Genomic DNA, 22,162 nt, shown 5'->3' with positions numbered 1-22,162 from the left:
TTTACTTAATTATAAGCCCTAAATTACCTCTGTCCCAACTTTTTTGGATTGCAATTCAGCCCCGAAACGCAGAAATGGATGTATATTGATAAACTAACTGAAGTTTACCAGACAAAACATGAAATATAGTGGGTTCATACTGTCTGCAATCGAATTAAAGACAAATAAAAAATAATAAACGTTTTTTATTTGTTTGTTTCTTTGTTGCATTTTCCATATTAGTGTCAGCTTTTTCTGATTTGAGGTTGTAGCTTTAAATGTACGTTTGATTGTTGAAGACCAAATGCATCTATTTACTGCTAAAGTTATAGCAAAGTTATATTATTCAATGACTTGGATCAATAAGAACATATTAAAAGTAATTAATCATTCTAAATGTAATACAAGATTTAATAGTTAAAAATACTTCACATTAAATTGGGGAAAAGCCTTACATTATACAGGAAGTCACTGAAGCATGACCACAATAACTCAACATGAAATCAAATATCAAATAAACCTGGATTTCAGTGTTTATCCTGATTTAGTCAGTCTCTAAAGATTTGCGCTAAACTGATACCAAACACATTAGTGAGCTCTTTTACCCAAAGGGAGCACTTCACTCTGGACAGGAGTTGCTCCGGTGTGAAGCTACTTTGAAGGTGTCCGGTTAAAAGCTAGGATAATGAGATTACGCTTGAAGTTAAACCTCCCCAGAAGACACCTTTGACTGACGGATCCTCTGTTTTTTTTGTCAAAATCCTGGTCTTATCTTAAGTAATAACCTCCTTTTCTCAAGATACTGAAAGTTATCTCTAGGAATGCTCAGTTCCATCATATCCTCTGTTTCTATAGTTATAGTTAACCTATTATTAGGTTTAGCTAATATAACGGTTTCTTAAAAATAAAAAATGCAAACATATTTATCTATCAATTTTTTCTACTAACTCATTATTGATCACTGTGATGCTGTAGGTAAACATAAGATGAGAAAAAAAATCAATCTGGCTTAGTCTAAGATCAATGTCTTTAAACCAGAAGTAACTTAAAGGATGATGATAATCATCAGTATGTGCAGTGTGCTGATCTGTTTGTAAATTACAGAAGCACATTTTTTGGCAAATCTTAACAAAATCTGACACTATAGTTAACAATAAAAACATTAAACACATAGTAGAGTTGGCTACAGCTGCCATGTGTGGGTTATAATTTGAGTTTATAACAAGTAATTTAACAAGAAATTAAGCAGTTATGATAAAATAAGTAAAATAAAGGTACTTAAATATGAAATTACTTAAATATATATGTTCTTAATACTGTATATTTTAAATATATATTTTAAAGTAAGAATGCAATGTAAAGAAAGAAATGTTTTCTGCCTTATTTTTATTGCTTACTGTATTCATACTGAAGCTTTAAGGCCTATATTGTTATAGCAAGTAATATAAGCTCATAATTCCAAGTAGCATCATGCAAATAGCATATGCCGCATGTTAACAGATTTGTTTTTATGGTTTCTGAGAATCTATCTTATGTAATCTCATTTAATGTTTTTTTGTTTGTTTTTAATGTTTTCTACATTGTAGATTAATCAGGGTTCATACACGTTTTAACCAATACATTTCCAGGATTTTTTGATCACTTTTCCATGCCTTCAAGGCAAGTTTTCATGACCATAGGATTTTTAAAACATCAATTCAGACATGGACAACAAACCCAAAACTCAACTAAAACTATCATTAAAATAGATTATAGTAGGTATAAAATGAATCAGAATTTTTTTTTTTACACACAATCAAATAAAATGTTGAATTAACTCTGAGCTGATGTATTTGTTAGCTTAAAATAGATTTTCTTCATTGATCAACTGAAACACAGGTTTGTAGACCAAATTTCCATGACTTTTCCAAAACTTTCTGGGTGTTTTTTATTTTTCCAAAAACTTATCCAGGCCTGGAAATTGCTATTTTCAAATTCCATGATTTTTCCAGGTTTTTCATGACCGTACGGACCCTGTTAATATTGAAGACATCAACACTATGAAGGAACGCATATGCAATTATAAAGTAAACAAACAAATAAATAATTAAACAGGCCAAAATGTGTTATTCTTTGGTTATCCTTTCAGTCGGCTTCATAAGATAGAACCTTAGAAGGTCTTCATGGAGTTCTAGATGTACTGATCTCTTATTAACTGTTTTTCCTTCACTCTAAATAATACACATACAGAACAAATATTAATGATATATTAATATTAATATTAATGTGTGTTCAAAGTTTTAAATGGTACTGTTTTAAATAGTACTGTATATCTATGTATATGGACAAAAGTACATAAAAATAAGTAAAAAATCAAACTTCTGCATTTCCTTACGGCATTACATTTAGTAATGTACAGACTTTATCAGAAAAAGTCTTTATTTTTGCCTTTAGTTGGACATTTAGGCTAAAAAGTCATAATGATTCCAGTGTGTTAAGTAAACTAGTATCTTTAAAATGACAACAGGAAAAAGAAAATAATATTCTTACCAGTCTTCATGGAAGTAAAGTTAAAGCCCAAAGTCTAAGTCACTGTATTGGTCTAATTTTGGTAACACTTTAACACTTTACAATAAGGGTACATTAATTAACAGTACTTACTACAGAAAGTCTCAACTAATTATTAATAGACACTAGTTAAGACACTATTAACCATGAAATGTTATTTAACTAATGTCTCCATATATTACAGTATTTACAACATACTGAAGCAATACAAGTTAGTGATGTTTAATAATGGCTTAACTAGTGTCAATTAATATTTGTTGAGACATTACAATGATATATAACAATGTTAATTACTGTTGTGAGTACTGTTGTTTGTGACCCTTATTGTAAAGTGTTACCATTTTTTTTATGTAAATGACAGTTGCCAGAAATGATTTTGTCAAAAAGTTAAAAACAGCTAATGTTATACAAGGTTTTTGCACAGCAGCATCAAATTATTGTTACTATGAAGCTTTTAGAATGTGTTTGCAGCTGTACCTTTTTAAGACTTTTAAGACTCTTTTTAAAGCAGCTTAAATTTTGTTCAACTGTTTTGTTCAACATTTTTATTGTCATAATTGTTTGCAGATATTTTAAAATGTGTATTTTTTCCTTCCTTTTACTTTTTACATTATAGTGTGCCAAAGAGCATTAGCAACCATATACGTTCTTTTGGGATTACTAAACAACTAATCAATGTGGTTAGCATTTTAAGAGCTACATATATACAGTAAAAGATGCACATTCTCTGTATAATAAAGCATCATCTATAGCACTGACTCTTTGTTTCCTGGTAAACACATGGAGTCCATTTCAAAAGTAGACATATATATTTCAATATACTTTTCCAGTTTCAGTAACACATTTGGCAAAACCAAAATATTCTGCAGTTATAACTAGAAGATCCTTAACCTTTACAGTGTACAATGACATTTCAATCCTACCACAAGCTTTAGAACACTGAACAAATACTGCCATATACAACATTATTACAACATTAGCCTAACCAACAAGCATACTGATATGCTATCAGAGCAAAAAGTGAATATAACAGTAAAACAAAAGCATTTGCATTCCAGGCAAGAGAACAAAAAGGGGGTGGCACGAACAATAACTCAACATATATATAAAAAAAAAACATCAGCAGAAAATAGGTCAAATTCATTAATATTATACAGTAGCAGAGCATACATAAGGTACTATACAAGATCTGTAGATGTCTGTAGAGAAGAGTTAAGTGGAACAAACAAGATTGTCGAGCATTTATGTGCTGAATCTACACTGCCCTCTACTGATCAAAGTCGAGCTGAAAAAAGCTCCAGTCTGCTTGCATACGACAATGTGTCTGAATGAATGACTGTATATAAACATATATACAGAGTCATTGGTCTGAATCCTGAAGAATGTTGGCGAATATATAAATAAATTAATAAATACAACAAATTGTACAGGCAAAAATAAGGCGAAAGTTCTAGAACTGACCATGTTCCTGGTAAAGATGTATGTAATACAGATTGTTTTATTTTATTTGCTGTACAAGAACAATACTGTGTTAATGCCCAGTTTTTGCATGCAGACTGGGCTTATTGTGGTTTATGGCACCGTTTATATTAAAAAATAAACAATAAATGAATTTGGAGAAGTAATACTTAAAAACCAATATAAAAACCAAGGATGTGAAACAGTAATTCAAGCTGGAAATATATTTTCAAAGATGAGAAGTGTGAGATGGCACTTATTTTTGTTTAGTTTGGCCCAAAAACATGTACTAAAACAGATCACTAAAAGACACACAACTGGATCTGGATCTGTTTTGTTAACTAGGGCAATATATATATATATATACACAGTACAGTAGTATAGTTCAATTACATACAAACAAAGACTTTCATACAAATACATACAATACATCTATTAAAAATTGTTAGTGCTTTGGTACAAGTTTACACGTTTCATTGAAGTAAGTTATATAAATTTTATAACACTGAAAATTCAATGTACTTTAGAAACAACAAGTTCAACAAGTGTGCTCAACTCATCATGAGCAGGAAAACATAAAAAAAAACTGCTCGACTACGACAGACAATACATTCACTCAGACCAGTCAGATTTCAGACATTTCAGTCACTTCACTTCAGGCTCTCAGGACTATGCTGTTCCTCAGCCAGTGGCTTTTTGAAGACTGTGGATAGCTCCTGCAGCAGCAGCTCTCGTGAGGGGCTCTGCAGTCTGCCCTGGCTGCGCCTGCTGTGGTGCTCCTCCTGCACCAGAGTGTCCAGAGAGCCCCCGGGGTTTCGCAGACCCTCGGCACAGAGAGAGCGCACTGGGTTTGGGCCGATCACGCGGTCCAGGGAGCCGGTCGTCCTCTGGCCGAGGCTGGTGGGCCGGGGCGGGACCTCCAGGGTCTCGGCGTGCGCACTGGTCCGGAAGCTGGTCTCTAAAGACTTCAGAACCTGCAGACTGAAATCACCCACCTCCTCGTAGAGCGGCTCAGGGCTCTCATCCCGCTCCTCCACAGAGTCTTGCTGCACCTTCATGGGCTAAAGAACATCATTATATACACATCATTATATTTCACAATATTTTTTGGGAGTACATATGTAAGAATAGAAGTAATGTGTTTATCATCCCAGATATTATTGCAATAAACGATATTATTGTCATTTTAAAACCATTTACATTCCACTGACAGAATGATAACAGTATAGCATAACAAAGCAATTATACTCTTTTAAACACAACATTTTAAATAATCATAGTTTGGAAAAATATATATATTTTTTCTTCACATACTGCAGTCCACACTGTTTGTATGGAGTTACAGTTATAGAAGCATTGGTTATTTAGCATGACTGAAAAATAATAAAATAACGTTCACTGTTAGATATGTGAACAAACATTCAAATAAACACAATAGACGATATCATGATTATCAAATATCTTTGAGGTCATGTCCACTTATTGTACGATAAATCGATAATGTAATTATTGTGACAGGCCTAGGTACCACACACACACACACACACACACACTCACACTTAGGGGCAACTTAGCATAGCCAATTTACCTACCATCTGTGTTTTAAGCAAACAGGAAACCCATGCCGACATGGTGATAATGCACCAAACTTCTTATAGACATTGACCAGAGCTGGTATTGAACCCAAAACCCCAACAGCTGTGCGACACACACCACTACCAGCAAGTGTCATTGTGCCACCCCTCATGAATTCTAATAACAGCCAAAAATGTGCACTCCTAGCTGATATTTTACACACCATGCACACAAGCAGGCAAGAGTGCAACAACTAACCAGTCACTTCCTATAAGAAGATACCATTTGTAGCCACAATTTGGCAACAAACAGCAAGCAACATGGTGACATGGTGACAGAGCAACAAGCAACAAACCAAAAAGAAATCTGACAAAGCACAGACAAAGGGGAACAAAACGATGTTCATATTTTCAACAGTGTGGCTCTAAACATGAAAGAGAGGCTCATACACAACGCTTTCTTCTCGTCCTATTTTATATGATGCATATTTGCATGAATACAGGGTTAATCTGAAGAATAAAAAGAAGGGTTGAAGAAAGGAATTAATAGTTTGATAAGGAGTGTGCTAAATTAGCCAGAGTGCTAACCACCTCAAGTGCATCAAACACAACCACAACAGACAAACTGACAAACAACTTGTCTGTCAGATTGACGCAAAGTTAGGAATGGCAGCTACTACTAATATCCAGTTTATAAAATGCATCCTTTCCCTTATTTAAGTCTATTGTTATCCAATGTAAATTTAAAGTATTCTACTTTGCTAATAGCCAGTTACTTATTTTACACTTTATTATTGCAGTTTAAGGTACATTTAAGTTTTAGACCCTACCCACTTTAAAAATATTTTTGGTAAATTTCAATAACAATTGTATATCTACGAGATCTACAGTCTACAGTTACCACATTCAAGAGGTTTCTTTCTCCCAGTTTAATCCATTGTTTTAGTATCACAGTAACAACTAGGAGATGATTGCAGAATACACTGGGAACAAAAGAAAAAAGCCAGCAAGCAATTTGCTTGCAAATGCTTTAGGCTCAGGCCCCACCAGAGGCTACACGATTTTCCCGGCCAAAACACAAGCGCTGAGCTGAGGCCCCAGCCTGCCCTCAAGGCTATAGTCACAGAACAATACAGTGGAACAATTCTTCCACCCTGCACATCCTGTTGTCTTCACTTTAGACATTCAGCTCAACATCCTGATGGGGTCCTATCAGGAAATCTCAGCTCCCAACAGGAACGGGAGGGCCGAGGAAATCTGATGGAATTCCTCAATTAGAGAAACTGTACTGCAAAGGTCCTGCTAACGCATCACCAACAACTTATTAACTCTTAATCTTCTTAAACTAACACTATGAAATACTACATTTAATAACATTCAGATTTGAAATATATATAGCAACACAGTTTCAAATGTTCTTTAATAGTAATATACATTAATGTACTGTTTTGAAAACATACGGTTTACTGGTTTAGAACCTGTATATCATGTAGCAGCTCTTAAAAATCTTCTTTACCCTTACACATCTCACTCAAAAAAACATTTCTTTAAATAACCAAGACTGGCACTGATATTGAAATCCTGAGTATTGCCAGAGGTGGATGAACACCTAAAAATAGTCCACCATATTTGAACACTGCATAACCCTACAGGAAGTAAATTACTGTTATATCAATATTAGACAAAATAGCAAGCTTAGACAAAATATCTATTTAAAGTTCTGTGGAAATTGTGTGTCTTATATTCAAGATTTTATATATCTGTTATATCTTTTTTCTTACATAAATAATATGTAATAGGTCAAAAAAAGGAATATCCAGTACTATTATTTAATTTAAATAGTCATCAATGTTTACACAGAACAAACAAGGTTATAACCTCCATTTAGTTTAGAAGTGTGCATGTATTTGTGCATGTATATATATGTAACATCAGTACTTGGAAGGCTTAAAGCTGTGTTATTCCCGTATATTGAAATATATATATGACAGAAAGAGAGAGAGGGAGAGAGAACAAAGGGCATTCATTATACTCATTTTCTAATTCTTTGCTTAATACTTTTATTTAACTTGTTTTTTTTTTTACATTTTTATATCCATTGTACAGTTTTCATGGCTAATTTGAAAAGTGTCTATATATACAATTAATTATTCTGATTCTCATTATTATTACTGTCATTTACATTGCTTAAAGACATGTCTTCATTTCTTAAGACATGCCTCAATATGTCTTGCAACATCTCAATACATGGTTGTGGCTGGGAATGTACTGATGCTAATAGATACTGATATGATGTCTGTGCAATTACTTGGGGGAAACAAAAGCAGTTATATTACAGCATTGCACCAAAGAACACTGCTAGCATCTTTATTTTTAACAATGTAATATACACCAATTATCAAACAAGCATCCAACCAGCTGATCAGAATAAAAGGCATACTTACAAAGTACATTGAAAGTGTCCTCCTATCATGAAGCTTCCTCTGTAAACACAACGCAAATAAAACTCATGAGACCTCAAATTTCCACAATCTTAATGAGTCAATGAGCACTGCACACATTGAGGCACTAGAGGGCGCCAAAACAGTATAAAATCAGTTTGCATTACCAGGGTCTGGTTAGCTGATAGCATGGTGGAGTTGGTGTTGCTCTCCTCTCCTCTGATGGGCACTAAAGGCATGGTGCCAAACTTCTGCTTGGAGATATCAGAGGAGGAGTGGCGTCTCATCACAGGTGGCCGCAAGTCATCGTTCTGAGAAACCAATCAAACAATCAGAGCGCAGTCACGACAGAGTTTCCAGTGATCACCTGATATCCAAAATGATATCCAAACAAAGAGTGATGTCACATGCCTGGGCTTTCAGCAGACTGGTCATCCAATCCCAAAGCTCCGTTTCACTGGAGCAACTGAGGTACCTGCCAAGATGAGCAAAGTGATCTCAACCCATTACGCAAACATAACAACTTAATCCGTAATGTAGCCGTTATAAAAGAATGATCATTTGACCAGTTCAGCTCTGTCAGAAGGAAACACTTACATCTGATGTTTGTCTATCATCACAGTGAAACCCCATCTGCAGGAAGGTGAATGATTAATTCAGAGGAAAGTCAAGGACCGGCTAATTATGTATAAACAACTGGAAAATTCGTTTTATAGTGAAGCAGAAAAAAGAAAATACTGTCTTACTTGGTGGGCGGTTTTAACTTCCTTCTTATACCAACGTAAATCTTCACAGTTTTTAGAGGCCACTCCTTTTCTGGTTTGTTGCTCTGAAATTATATAAAAAAAAATAAAAAAAACAGTACATTAATACATTCATTCACATTGATACAATACTGTCAAAAAGTTTCAATACACCTATTCATTTTAGAACTAAAAGAAAGTTTTACTATTGTTTGGCCAGTAAAAACTAATATTAGACTACCGTATTTTATGGTCTATTAGGCACACCGTATTATAAAACACACTACCAATGAATGTCTATTTTCTGGTTTATTGTCATACATAAGGCGCACCGGATTCTAAGGTGCATTTTAAGTGACAACAGTAAGGAACAAGGATGTGGGGGTGCCTTATTAAATAAAACTGTAAATCTTAAAAAAAAACTGTTTATTTGGGTGAGTAAAGCGCTTCCATTTATTTACATTAAGCTTAGATTTCCATTATTTTAGCGTGGTTAGCAGAAGTACTAGCACTGTTAGCAGTGCTTAGCGCTATTAAATGCCCCACGTAGCTTGTTTTAACACAGTAACATGCAGACTACAGTCCAATGTACTCGCCTCTGAACAAGGAAAGAGCTAGCGCTGCGGTTAATACTGCTCCAGCTTTATAACGCTGTACTTCAGCGGAGAGGCTTTACTGCTACTTACAACCTGACTAATAGAATTCATCAGTGTTGTGCCAGTTCACAGATTTTCTGAACTAATTCAAGTTCAGTTCATACATGCTCAAAGTGAACAGTTCACGTTCAAAAATCACAATTTTAATTCTGAACTAGTTCAAAGTTCAGTTCATTTTACTTTTTTTCGTGAGATATTCAAATAAATACTTTTTTTCAGACTACAAGCTAGAAATCACTATACGTTCTTTGAAACTGCTCATTGTAGACATTTGCTCATGACACTGCAATTGTGGGTTTCTTACCAGGTGATGAAAATGTTCATAAGGAGAATCTGTGTCTGTCTCCGTACCATCACTTCCACTAGCCATTTTTTTTTTAATTGCAGCGCTTTCTCTCACTCCCATCATTGCTCTCTCTCTGTATCTCTCTCTCTGTATCTCTCTCTCTGTATCTCTCTCTCTGTATCTCTCTCTGTATCTCTCTCTGTGTATCTCTCTCTGTGTATCTCTCTCTGTGTATCTCTCTCTCTGTATCTCTCTCTCTGTATCTCTCTCTCTGTATCTCTCTCTCTGTATCTCTCTCTCTGTATCTCTCTCTCTGTATCTCTCTCTCTCTCTCTCTCTGTATCTCTCTCTCTCTAATAACTAGACAACGTTCATTTACAGGGATGTCTGCCGTTCATGACACATAATGTGAACTAATTCACGTTCAAGTTCTTTATTAAAAAATGTGTTGGCATTCAGTTCAACGTTCACGAAAAAATGAGCATGTTCAATGAACGCGTTCTTTTGAAGTCGTTTACGCACAACACTGGAATTTATACATAAGGCGCAACTGATTATGAGGCGCACTGACGATTTTAGGAAAATTTCAATATTTTAGAGGCGCCTTATAGTGCGGAAAATACAGTACATGCTAATAACATTTATATAAAAAGTATTGGTTTTGCATTACTGTGGCCTTTAATACATCAATTGTTTATAGTTATCATGCAACACTTGGTTTTAAATAACATGAGCTGGAGAATAAATTGAATAACTCCAGATGTCTCTTGGCTGCTCCAACCAACTAGTTGTTTAATTCCATTACCAGCTCACTCGATTTAACATTACTAAACACTAATTCCATTAAAAAGCTTTATTCTCCAAACTAGCACTCAAGATCTTAAGAGTGGTGTAGTTTGTATTTATTTTTACCTACATCTGTTTCAATATGATCTGTAGTTTTTACTCTGACAATACTCTACTTGCTATGAGAAATAGCTTTAATCTAAGTGGCTGAAATGACTGTACAGTGCTATACAGTTCAGGTTTATTAACCTATATTTTTTTTCTACAGAGATCATATTTGTTGTAATGTGGGCAAGATGTTAATACCACCAGACTTACTTTTTTATCCTTCATTAGGAGTAACTTGTGGTCTCTGATTTGGAAGCCACGCTCCTGGAATTTGGTTCCTTGCAGAAGTTTGGGCGTCTCCTCTCGGCACTTTAGAACACCGAACTTCATAATTTCACTTTTGTAGGCTGTGAGGTACAGAGGAAAAAAGCTTATTAGCTTATTGTGCATTAAACATGGAGTTTTAATATGCAGTGTTTTAATCTTTTACACAAAGATTTAAATTAGATTAATTTAAAATGCAGGTAAGAAATTAAGGCACATGGTGTAGCAATATATGACAATGATCTGGAAAACAGTGTACACTTCTGGTATAAAACATGCTATGGCCTATTGTTAGAAAAGCTCTCAAAGATTGTTTACAATTCAGTATGTGAAAACAGCATCAATATATCAAATTCCATTAATTTATTTAAATCTGTTGTAAATAAATCAAGTACTATAATAACAATGTGCAGCCATGGAACTACAAATAACACACTAGGAATAGCTGAAAAAAATCATTTGATACACTGGAAACTAAATCAAATGTACCTGTAAAGATATCTATTACATCCGCCCTGGGAACCTTCTTGACCAACAGGTATGCTGAGCTGGGATCAGCCATCTTACACCATTGGAGGGCTTGTTCCAGAACCTTCTCTTTTGGATGGAGAGGCCGCTCTAAAACACATTGCATATTTGTTCACAGTGGTTAGAACTAAGTATATGCTAAATATAATAAGTAAACTATGATTTTTCATGCTAATACATCAGTGCTACAGTAAGACATAATTTACCAAGTTCTCCATCCTCAATCACTTCAAAGGTCATCCACACATTCTCGCCAGCTGGGACGTTTCTCAGATACAGCACCTGGTTAGTTAGCTCCTCGGCACACATAGTGGGAGAAACCTGCAGATAAACAAATCACATTTTTTTAAATATATCATACATTTTCTAACAGACAGCAGAACAGTGGTATATTACTTTTTTTTTACACCTACTTTAAGAGTGATGCAGCAGTCGGCTGTTTTCTCCTCTAAATAGACTTCAATAATGAGGTCTCCTGCCTGGGAGAGCTGGACGAAAAGAGACAATATTGTAAGTTCAGACAACATGCTCATGTTTTATTAGTTAATTCATTGTTTTATTTGGATCTCCATTAGTTGCTTCCACAATAGCTGTTATTTGGGGCTTACATGGGTGGATTGTGGGCCGGGTGAGTTACAGGTGGGTATAGAGTGGGTTTGTACATTATACACATATTTACTGGGACCCATTTGGGGTTTTCAAATGAGCCCCATCTAAATATAGGCTTGGGACCCATGTTTAACCACTCCTTGGTCCTATCACTGAACCTTTCTGGATCCCAACTGGGCTACAATTACAGGCCCCACATGTTCTCTAGGAAGGCAAGGCCCACTACGCATGTTAGGTCAGATACAGTAGCATCTAATGAATCAGTGGATGTAATTTTTATGTACCTGTGTGTCCTTCCAGGTTGTGATGAGACTAATCTCCAGTTCGATCTGGGTTTTGTGCTCTTCATCAATCTTCAAAACAAAAGTAAATTCTGAGACGTTTTACCAATTATATTAACCGTATGAAAACATTTTTAAATATTATTGACATTCTAAATGACATACAACACAATGATGTTACAAACAGCATTGACAATAATGTAGTGGTTGGTTTGTCCACTCACATCAAACACATAGAGGTAGTTGTCAATGAGGTCCTCTACAATTTTCACTTCATGCTCCCCTTTTCCATCTGTCTGAAAGAGACTAGGGGCAAACAGCAGGGACAGGTTCTTTGTGCACATCTGATTAAGGTCAGCACACTTCTGTACTCTGATATAGAGAAAGAGAGAGAGAGAGAGAGAAATAGATAAGGAGAGTTAACCAATCATTACAAAAATTGCACAGACATTCAGAATTGTATATTTCAAAACAGCCAACCTGTACAAGTGACTGATGAGAGCTGCTAAAGTGGTCCGGTTGACCCGCGGCAATCCACGGATGAGCTCCTTATATCTATCCAGTCTCTGCATCTTATTAGATGTCTCTGCAGAGAACAAAAATAAATCAATACAAACTCTCAGCATGCACTGAAATCTAATATTCCTTTATCTCTCAGGCATGAGACAAAGAGACATCATCAACGTCTAAGTATGATAAACTGCACTGACTGGCTGCATCCTTCCAGTAGGGGTGCAGGTCAGCCATGAAGATGGGGTCATCGATCTCACGGAAGAATCTCTTCAGCACATCAGTCACATCCTCAATGAAGTTATCCCCGATACGCAGCTTCACATTGCGAGCGTCCTTCCTGAACTCATCCATCAAAAGCTTGATTCTGGATTTGGCTCCATTTTTTCTGTAGATGCCCTCGTGGCCCAGGCCTGAGAATACAAGGCAATCAGTTTGAGAACAAGAAACAATTCACTTTTGTAGGGCCTGTCTAATAACTACAATATGGATTAGTTTAAAAAATGCAAGATATTGTCTTTAAAAAGAAAAAGAAATTAGAAATGTTCTAATAATGCCTAGTAGTACCAGTATGCCAATGTGTTTTTCTTATTTAAGGCTAAAAGCTATATTTAGCGGGTTAGAAGGTTTTACCCTGATCTACTGACCCAATCATATAGAATTTTTACTTTATTATATTTTGCAATTTTTTAATCATCATTAGTTCACATCAATATCTCTGGTTAATTTGGAGGTCCTTTCTTTTTGACTGCCTTCATATTTTTTTTTCTCAGAATAACTTAAATTGGCTGCCGGAGCCCTGAGAGAGCACAATTGGCCTTGCTCTCTCTGGATGGGTAGATGGCGCTCTTTCCCCACATCACTCCTAGGGTGATGTCGATCACCACAAGGCGTCTGTGAGCTGATGTATCAGAACCGAGTCGCTGCGCTTTCCTCCGAGCGTTAGCTCTGTGATGCTACTCATCAATGCAGCATTAGCAGCAGTTCAAAAAGAGGCGGTGTCAGACTTTACATGTATTGGAGGAGGCATGTGCTAGTATTCACCCTCTTGATGTTGGGGCATCACTACTGATAGGGGGAGTCCTAATGAGTGGGTTGCGTAATCGATTGTGTCAATTGTAGTTAAAAATAGGAAAAAAAAAAAAAAAAAAAAACTTAAATTATCTGCATCCCAAAAATTCTTCACTGCTGTCCACAGACCTCCTACAGTAATTGTAATATTTTTTCTTCATACATTCTCAAACAAAGTGCCATAAATTATTAACAGGATTTTAATCTGATTATGAGTTTTAAACATCAGTGCATGTCATTCTCACCATACTGGGTGATGAAGGCAATGCAGCTGTCCACTATGATGGGGATGTCATTCCTGCTGAGCTGCTGATCCTTCAGTGTGTTGGCCTTCCCTCCTGCAGCCTTCTGGATGTCTGCATACCAAAGGGAAAAATCCATTCGTCCCATTCCCTGCAGGTGCAGAGTCCTACACAACAGACGTAGACACACAGACACACACAATTTCATCAGCCAGTTGTTTTTGGTACATCAGTGTATTAGTCCAGGAATGAGTTGGCCTAAATCAAGGCTGGTCATTAACTGAAGCTCTCAAACTGGTCACAGGTCACTGACTTTAATTAACTTTAATCTTAATTAATTAACATTATCTAGAAAGAAACTGCATAACTGCTACCTTATACACCAAAACACAGAAACACTGACTAAATATGATTGGCATAAGATGTATAAAATGTAGTTATTTAAACAGGGGTCTAAAACTTTTTACAGCATTGTTTATGTATATTCTTGATTATATTATTTTCCTGAAGGTGTATTCTTACCTTCCTTTCTCAACCAAAACTAAAATATCCTTCTTTTCGTGGTTTTCTGTCTCAGATGCTATACCTACAACATACCAAACAGAGAAAACAGACACAAGACAGATGATGTACACTGAACAAACATGTCAAGTTAGATGACAATGGTGTACTGGAAATGTTCTGTTAAACAAATTACAAAAAAATACCCTCTCAGCTAAACTGCAGCAAGGTTTTGAGACTCACTCAGTTCCTGGAGGCGTTTCAGATTGATGATGTCTTCAGCAGCTCCATCGTTTCCGGGGCAGATGAAGAGGTTGGACTTCTGCAGGACAAAAAACCCTTCTTTCCACTGCTGCGGGTCCAGCATAGCCTTATAGCGTAGCACACCCACCCGTTCAAACTCCCGGGCCAGTAAGCAGTGGCAGCTCAGAGGAGTGGTGGCCTAAAAATCACAGTTACCAGCTTTACACACACTCCTAAACAAATACACATCATATTTTTTATGGTATAAAATATTTATACCCTTCCCAACCTTTAATAAAGTTAAACTACAGAGTTATGTTTGTACTGTAGCTATAAAGCTAACATGGATAATATGCAAAGTAGCTAAAAGAACAGTAGAAGTAGATTTCATAATTGATTCATCGTAATTGCTTTGTTGTGTTTATACTACCTTTCCAATAGCTTTTGCCCAGCTTTGCAGTGCATCAGGGGTCTCCAGGCCAAACTGAACAAGCTTTTCAGATGTTAGGTAAAGTTCAAAAGTGTATCGAAACCTGAAATCATTGAAAAATAATAAAAAAAAAACATAATTTGGCATAAAATGGAACAATCGTAACAGTATGAAAAATAAAATGATGTATGAAAGCAGCATACCTGTCAATAAAGCCGTTGTTGTTTAATGAGTCTGGCCTGTTAACTCCCAAACAGATTATGTCTTTAACATCTATCTTCATGTTGGGCTCATTGCACCGGTCAGACTCATAAAACTGAAGGGACTTCTCCACAGAGCACCAGAACTTCTGAAAATCTGCAGAGAAAAATAAGCAGAGCATATATAACGTCACTGATATGAAGCACCAAAGTGTATTTGAATAACAACATTGCCCTCTTGTGGACAATGCTCAGGAGATTGGTATAACATAATGCTCAGGAGATTGGGCTGGCTTCAAAATAAGGCGTGAACATGAATCCTAATTCTTTGTACTAGTTTTTAGTACTTTAATCTTATGAAATTAGATTATGTATAAAGTATCTATAAGTATGTTTTTAAATATGTTTCTAAAAGACAAATAAATAGTAATGTAGATGCTTTTGTTTGTTATGAAATGTAGGCTTACATTTTTACTTACATTTTGCATTCTAATAAATATCAGGTGGGTCCTTTTTTACTTTTGACTGTTACTGTGCACATCAGTGAAGTGAGTCTTAAAAGACTCTTTATTCTGCTGCCTTCTGAAGAACATTCTGCTCCTAAACTCCTGCCAAGGGCTGTGTTAGCCACATTGTCGCCTACCTTCTCTGGTCCGACGGGATAAAGTGCCTTTGTTCATAGAGCTTGACTTGTAAAGGTAGCCAGAATACAGGACCGGCTGCATGATCTCGTCATACACACTGGAATCTACAACAAAAACAAAAAGTTATAAAAATGAATGACCAACAATTAATGCTAGGGCCAGACTGATACACAAACAGTGTTACTGATACTAATCCCACATGCATGAAGCTACAACTCATGTGTTAACATATGTTGTATTATTATTAATTATTTTAAAAAACATTTAATATTGAACATATCAAACCCCTGTGGTTTCAGGTATTAACTGTAAAATATCAACACAACCATGAGTTATGCAAAATATGAAAATATATGTTAACAAATGAACATCTCAAAAATATGATTGTAACTAACAGGTGTGTAATGGTACCTCTATACTATGGTAACTGTATGGAACTGTAGTTTGTTTGTCTCTTTACTGCTTTGTGTAAACCCAAAATGTTAATTGTTATCTCTTGTTATTCTCTTGTTAACTATTTATCTCTCACTGTTTTCATGTTTGTATTTATTTACAAGCATTTCTTCGATATTTTTAGCATCTGCTTTCAACTTTTGAAACCATGACTTAGTCACAAGGCTATAAAAGTGATATACAGAGATATAATTAACACAAAAAAATACTTAATTAAATTGCTACAGGCTGTAATTACTACCTCTAGAGGGCGCTATATGGCATTAGCTGGAACAAGCTGTAAATTTTAACACTGTTCAAATTAGATGAAAAGAAACCTGGGTTAGTCTTATGTTTTTTGTTTGCTCCATATTCCTTCTGAACCACATGGTCAAAACCACAAGGTAGGAACCATAAGGTTGGAAACACCACACTGTGACTTTTGTGTTCCGTAACACATTAGACATTAGCAACTGATGTAATAAAAAATGTGCATGTATACCATAAAATGGCCATTGCAATACTTATAGGACGCTTAATTAAATCAGATGTGCATTAACAATACATATATAATATCTCACACTGTATATCTACTTCTGCACACGCATGCCTTTTATGCGACATGTGCTCCTGTCACATTTGGCGAAATGATCCAGAACGGCCACAGCTGTGATGTGGTGCGAGAAAGCAGCTGTGGTGTCAATGACCAGACTGAAAGGAGAGGAAGTGGTTGTGTGCCTGGTGCACTGCACGTGTGTAAGTTAAGAAGCGAGTAAGCAAATGAACTCCTGAGTCCTGAAGCACCTGAGGCCTGGGTGTAGGGGTAATGTAGGGACAGGTGCTTCTCGTGTCCATTAGAGTCGGCGAGTCGAGCTGCTTCTGCCTCAGCGAAAATCTGAGTGACCGTCTTCAGGAGGTTCTGTTCGGTCACCGCTGTGCACAGCGCCTGCAGGATTACACACACTCACAGTCAAATGCATCACTAAAAGCACATTCAGCCAAAGGACATTCAAACACAGTCCTCAAAAACCTCCTTTATTCACTGCAGTCCTTCCATTATCTGTCTTACTGCACAATTTAAAGTGCATCCGTCTTCTAACTTTAAATAGGCACGGGTCTGGCTGCTAGGCTATGGTAAAAGCCCTGTCAAGGACATGAACTATATGGACAAAAGTACTGGGACACCTGCTTATTTATGCAGGGTTCATACACTATTTAACCAAAACATTTCCATGACTTTAGCATGTCTTTTCCATGTCTTTAAAACATCAGTGCAGACATGGACAGTAAAACAAAAAATCAACTAAAACTACATTTTTTTTAAGGAATGTTGACCCAATCTTCAATAATAAAATGTGTCAGATCCTGAGAGCTCCATTGTGAACTGACTTTGAGCTGATGTATTTGTTAGATAAAATTAGCTTTTCTCAGTCGATAAACATTAACGCACATTTGTAGATTCCAAATTTCCATGACTTTACCAAATCTTTTCGGGTATTTTTATTTTTCCAAAACGTATCCAGGCCTGTTAATTGCAATTTTCAAAATCCATGACTTTTCCAGGTCTTTTATGACCGTACAAAACCTATTTATGGTTCCTTCTGAAATCAGGGTGAATAAAAAAAGAGATGATCTGGCTTTTGTTGGAATAAGTGTCTATATTGAGTCGCAAGGCTAGATTTGACTAGATTTCTGAGCATTGCTGTAAGGATAAGAATGTTTGATGACCACCCTCCTTACATCTGGCACTATCCACTAACAAGCTGTAGGTTTGTGTGCATTTTCACACCTGTGTCAGCAATGGGTGCAACTTTGCAAAATAGTTGAATGCATCATTAGAAGCGGCGTCCACAAACATTTCAACACATAGTGTCTTTTAAATAAGGATGTCCTCATCGCCTCAGAGTGGGTGAAGGTTCTCTTTTGTGGTGAAGAGATGACACAGGAACACACACTGTGAAGCAACACAATGGCTAAGTGGGAAGATAAGAGTTGCTGCACTCTATGATTTAGATCACCTTAAGTAACTCCTCCTGTGTGCTAAAGCTGGGGTGAGGGTGGCGGTAGCGTCCTTCTCTGTATTTCTGGACAATGAATTCTCTACGCTGCTCTGGGGAAGCATCACAGTCCAGTTCCTCAGCCACCGGAAGCCGAGCAGCCCAGAATTCATTGGCTCTGTCGTTGCCCAGCATTATGAAGAGCTGAGATGCAAAAACACACACATACACAGAGGTAGAAATGAGTGAATCAGCAACTGTAAATCTTAAACCCTATCCAGACGGGATTAGTTTCTCAGGGGGATGTCTGTGACAAATATTTTACACTTCTACTCCGTGATAAAACTTTCGCATCCGGACTGCAATAGAAAAAACAGAAGGAGCAATGAGTTTTTTGGTCACATGACATCTCGTTCAGTGGCTCCTCCATTTCCACTCTCTGTTGTGTTTACGTGGATCTCCGTGGAAACGTGTGCCCAAAGTGTAATTACGGTGTGTGGCAAATAGCTATTTTATTAAATGCGAGGTGACGAAACTCAGAGAGGAATAAAACTTCTGGAGGACCACGGAATTTAGCGAAAAACAGTAGGTAATTCAGCCTGTAATTTTCTCAGAGGACATGGTCATTCCTGACAGGAATAAAATCACAGAGGACCCCCTATAAAAGAGAAAATGACCCCCAGGACCCCCTGAAAAACTAATCCCGTCCGGATAGGGTTTTAGTCGTAGTTAGTGTGAGTATACTGAAGGAAGGATAAAAGTGAACTTGACAGTACAATTTGTAAAAATCAAATTGACTAATTAATTAGTTAATTATGCAATTATAGGTAAAATACAATACAGAATTTAAGCACGTATGTTCAGACTGCAGGCAATTTGGATTTGATTTTTAAGTCAGATCTGCTGAGATGACTGTCCACGCTATTATTTAAAGGGGATTTTTGTGGCATCACATCTTTTTGGACATCTGTCACGTAAAAGACATTTTCAAATTGATTAAAACATCCAGAGCATCCAGATTGAGATGCATCTGTACGATTCCAATTGTGGTTTACATTTGATTAGCAAAAAATGAAATTCATTTGGTTTCTGTCTGTCCAGACCACAAAAAAATGAATTTGGATACAACCTAAATGTCCCAAAAATGTGATTTGGACTGGCAGTCTGAACATGGCTTTAGAGAGTAAATTAATAAATACTGCCTTATAATTTATTTTGTAAGACGTCGTTCTTGTTTTTTTTCTTTTTATTCAACAACAAGAGAAGTCTGAAAGTCGTGTTAAATTCCAAAACAAGGAGAATGCATAGAGCTTCAAAGGGAAAGGCCTGTGTCATGACCCGCCTCTTCTGCCCACAACCCCCACCTGAACGATCTCGTTGCTCCAAACGCTGGTGTCCAGTTTCAGACTCTGCACTTTGGAAACCATTGTGCCCAGGCTTCTGTGCTGGCCTGCAGGCAGACAGAACAAAAGAGCCATCACACCACTCGCCACGCTCCATTCACTCTGTTTGGTCTGAAATGGCTTCCCAAGATGCTGCCTCCAAGCTACTTCTTATCTTTAGTGTGTGCCACAGAGAAGTCGCTAGGGTAAGGGTTCAAGAACTACCGCCATCTTTCCAAGCCATTGCGCTGGATGAGCTCCCTTGTGGAGCACAATCCAGCAGCACTGGGTGGCTGGAGTGGGCTGAGGAGTTTAATTGCCATAATATTTAAATAATATTTAATATAGCAGTGTACACATGGTTCTTGATGCACCTTGTCTGGTACTTATTGCTCATCTTTTTTACTAGCACACCTGATTAATGTAATGAGTTATTTCTGACTTTCAGTGTGTGTTTTAAAGCAGGGAAAAGCAAAATATGTCTGAATAAGACACTGACAGATTACCCATCAGCCTAACAAAACTACAAAGGACTAGACTGTAGTCTAGACCCCTACACCATACCTGCACAGTTCTTGCAGATGACCACACAGAGATTAATAGAGGCCCAGTCAGGATTGATGGCTTTGCAGTCAGCACAGATCTTGTTGGAGCGGTTTGACCAGATTTTCTCAGCCACTTCGTAATCAGAGAGCGTCTCTGCAATGGACTCCTGCAGAGCCTCCATCCATTCACGCTTATCCCGGTCCGACTCAGCCGTGAAGCTGCAGAAAGAGGAGTCAAATACTTAGAGACTGCAAAATGAGTTGGTTAGGCTTTTTAATGCAGGCACTTAGCACAAATATTATTTTTCACTAATATTTTTATTAGTAAAATAATACAAATATTTAATGGATGTTTATTACAGTATCCATATAATCCAAGTTTAATCTAAATACCTCATCTTTTTTTAATTGATTATATACAGTTACAATACTGTACAGCTTACTGTAAAGATTACTAAAGTTTGGTTTGCTAATTCATGCTCTGAAGTTCTCCATTTACACACATATTTAACCACACTAATCCACTAACCTCTGCATTTTAATACAGTGGCATGCATTTAGGCAGCCCTGGTCTAAACTGTTGCTGTGAACAGTAAGGTGAAGATGAAAGTTTCTCCAAAAGGCATGAAGTTAAAGATAACTCTTTAACCTTGTGTTACCTTTGTATTTTAAGCATTTTCAGGGTATTAGGCAGCTACATAGAAGAACCCATGGCTCCTGTTTTTTGGAACAAGATCAGACAAACCTGTATATTTTATAAAGTTTACATATTTAGCTTTTCTCAGTGATGATTGTGAAAAGCCAGGACATAATCCAAACAGGCTAATTAAGGGCTGTGACGTCAGTCAAAATTATATTATTGGAGTATTCAAATCTCACAAGGATCTCAAACTTTTTCAGGTAGCCCTTTAGTTTTTTTCACAATAAAAATGTACAAAAGCAAAATAATACACTGATGTTGCTTTAAATGTTGAAAAGAAGTCAGTTTCCTAATTAAGAAATGCCTTTATCTTCAACTGGGTACCCCAGTTGCATACCACTGTATGTGCATCAAAAACCTTTTAAATTATAATCAAATAAGTTGTCATAATATACAATTTGCTAGCTCAAAAGTTCAAAAGAGTAAGATGAGAAGGGAGATGTTAGGATCTGACAGATCATGGTTGCTTAAACTAAACCAGGGTTGATTAATACATGGATTAAGCCTAGGCATGGACTGGAGATTCTCAATTGAAAGGAAAATGTTGTCCATGAATATGCTTAATCCTTGTCTGGAAAACCAACCCCTATGTTTCCATGTAAGCAGAATACAGCAACAGGATAATGATTTCAGTGATTAGGTGCATTAATACATTATTCAAATGTCTTGAGGCTCTTATAGTGTGCCAGTAGTTTAATAGACCTGAATACAATAGAGGCATTATGATTTTCTACTTTTTCACATTTCACACTGGGTGTAAAAAACTGTAATGTACAGTCTCATAGTTTTCCAAATCATTCTAAATGCAGACTTATTAAGGGGTTTATAAACAAATTAATTTCAGGCATTACTGAACAATAAAAAGCATCTACCTGAAGGTCTTGTAAGGGGTAATGAGGTCAAAGCTTTTGCTCTTGCCATCTCGGATTGTAGCACCTCTGGCCTCAATCACGCTGATTCCAATTCCGGTGTTAAAGCACTGAAAACACATAAATAGACAAATGA

General features: G+C 36.6%; 1 protein-coding gene across 2 annotated transcripts in view; it reads right to left on the bottom strand.

Moving 5' to 3' along the window:
- Positions 1 to 3,316: 3,316 nt before the first annotated feature.
- The window catches only part of arap3 (ArfGAP with RhoGAP domain, ankyrin repeat and PH domain 3), a 39,347-nt gene continuing 20,501 nt past the window's right edge, over positions 3,317 to 22,162 (bottom strand). For both annotated transcript variants that reach the window (XM_049484030.1, XM_007246456.4), the window contains exons 10-34: positions 22,030 to 22,136; positions 20,477 to 20,676; positions 19,895 to 19,980; positions 18,552 to 18,734; positions 17,338 to 17,479; positions 16,101 to 16,205; positions 15,461 to 15,614; positions 15,258 to 15,360; positions 14,828 to 15,026; positions 14,606 to 14,669; positions 14,087 to 14,250; positions 12,971 to 13,183; positions 12,741 to 12,846; positions 12,485 to 12,632; positions 12,264 to 12,332; positions 11,784 to 11,858; positions 11,577 to 11,691; positions 11,332 to 11,460; positions 10,789 to 10,925; positions 8,746 to 8,828; positions 8,597 to 8,632; positions 8,411 to 8,474; positions 8,167 to 8,310; positions 8,003 to 8,041; positions 3,317 to 5,045 (exon numbers count right to left, since the gene is read on the bottom strand). In XM_049484030.1, coding sequence (XP_049339987.1) covers positions 4,635 to 5,045; positions 8,003 to 8,041; positions 8,167 to 8,310; positions 8,411 to 8,474; positions 8,597 to 8,632; positions 8,746 to 8,828; positions 10,789 to 10,925; positions 11,332 to 11,460; positions 11,577 to 11,691; positions 11,784 to 11,858; positions 12,264 to 12,332; positions 12,485 to 12,632; positions 12,741 to 12,846; positions 12,971 to 13,183; positions 14,087 to 14,250; positions 14,606 to 14,669; positions 14,828 to 15,026; positions 15,258 to 15,360; positions 15,461 to 15,614; positions 16,101 to 16,205; positions 17,338 to 17,479; positions 18,552 to 18,734; positions 19,895 to 19,980; positions 20,477 to 20,676; positions 22,030 to 22,136 — 3,276 coding nt within the window. In that variant the 3' untranslated portion in view covers positions 3,317 to 4,634. The remainder of the gene's footprint in view (positions 5,046 to 8,002; positions 8,042 to 8,166; positions 8,311 to 8,410; positions 8,475 to 8,596; positions 8,633 to 8,745; positions 8,829 to 10,788; positions 10,926 to 11,331; positions 11,461 to 11,576; positions 11,692 to 11,783; positions 11,859 to 12,263; positions 12,333 to 12,484; positions 12,633 to 12,740; positions 12,847 to 12,970; positions 13,184 to 14,086; positions 14,251 to 14,605; positions 14,670 to 14,827; positions 15,027 to 15,257; positions 15,361 to 15,460; positions 15,615 to 16,100; positions 16,206 to 17,337; positions 17,480 to 18,551; positions 18,735 to 19,894; positions 19,981 to 20,476; positions 20,677 to 22,029; positions 22,137 to 22,162) is intronic.

Source organism: Astyanax mexicanus, chromosome 10, assembly GCF_023375975.1.
Source record: "Astyanax mexicanus isolate ESR-SI-001 chromosome 10, AstMex3_surface, whole genome shotgun sequence".
Lineage (NCBI taxonomy): Eukaryota > Metazoa > Chordata > Actinopteri > Characiformes > Acestrorhamphidae > Astyanax > Astyanax mexicanus.
This window is presented reverse-complemented; position numbering and strand designations above follow the sequence as displayed.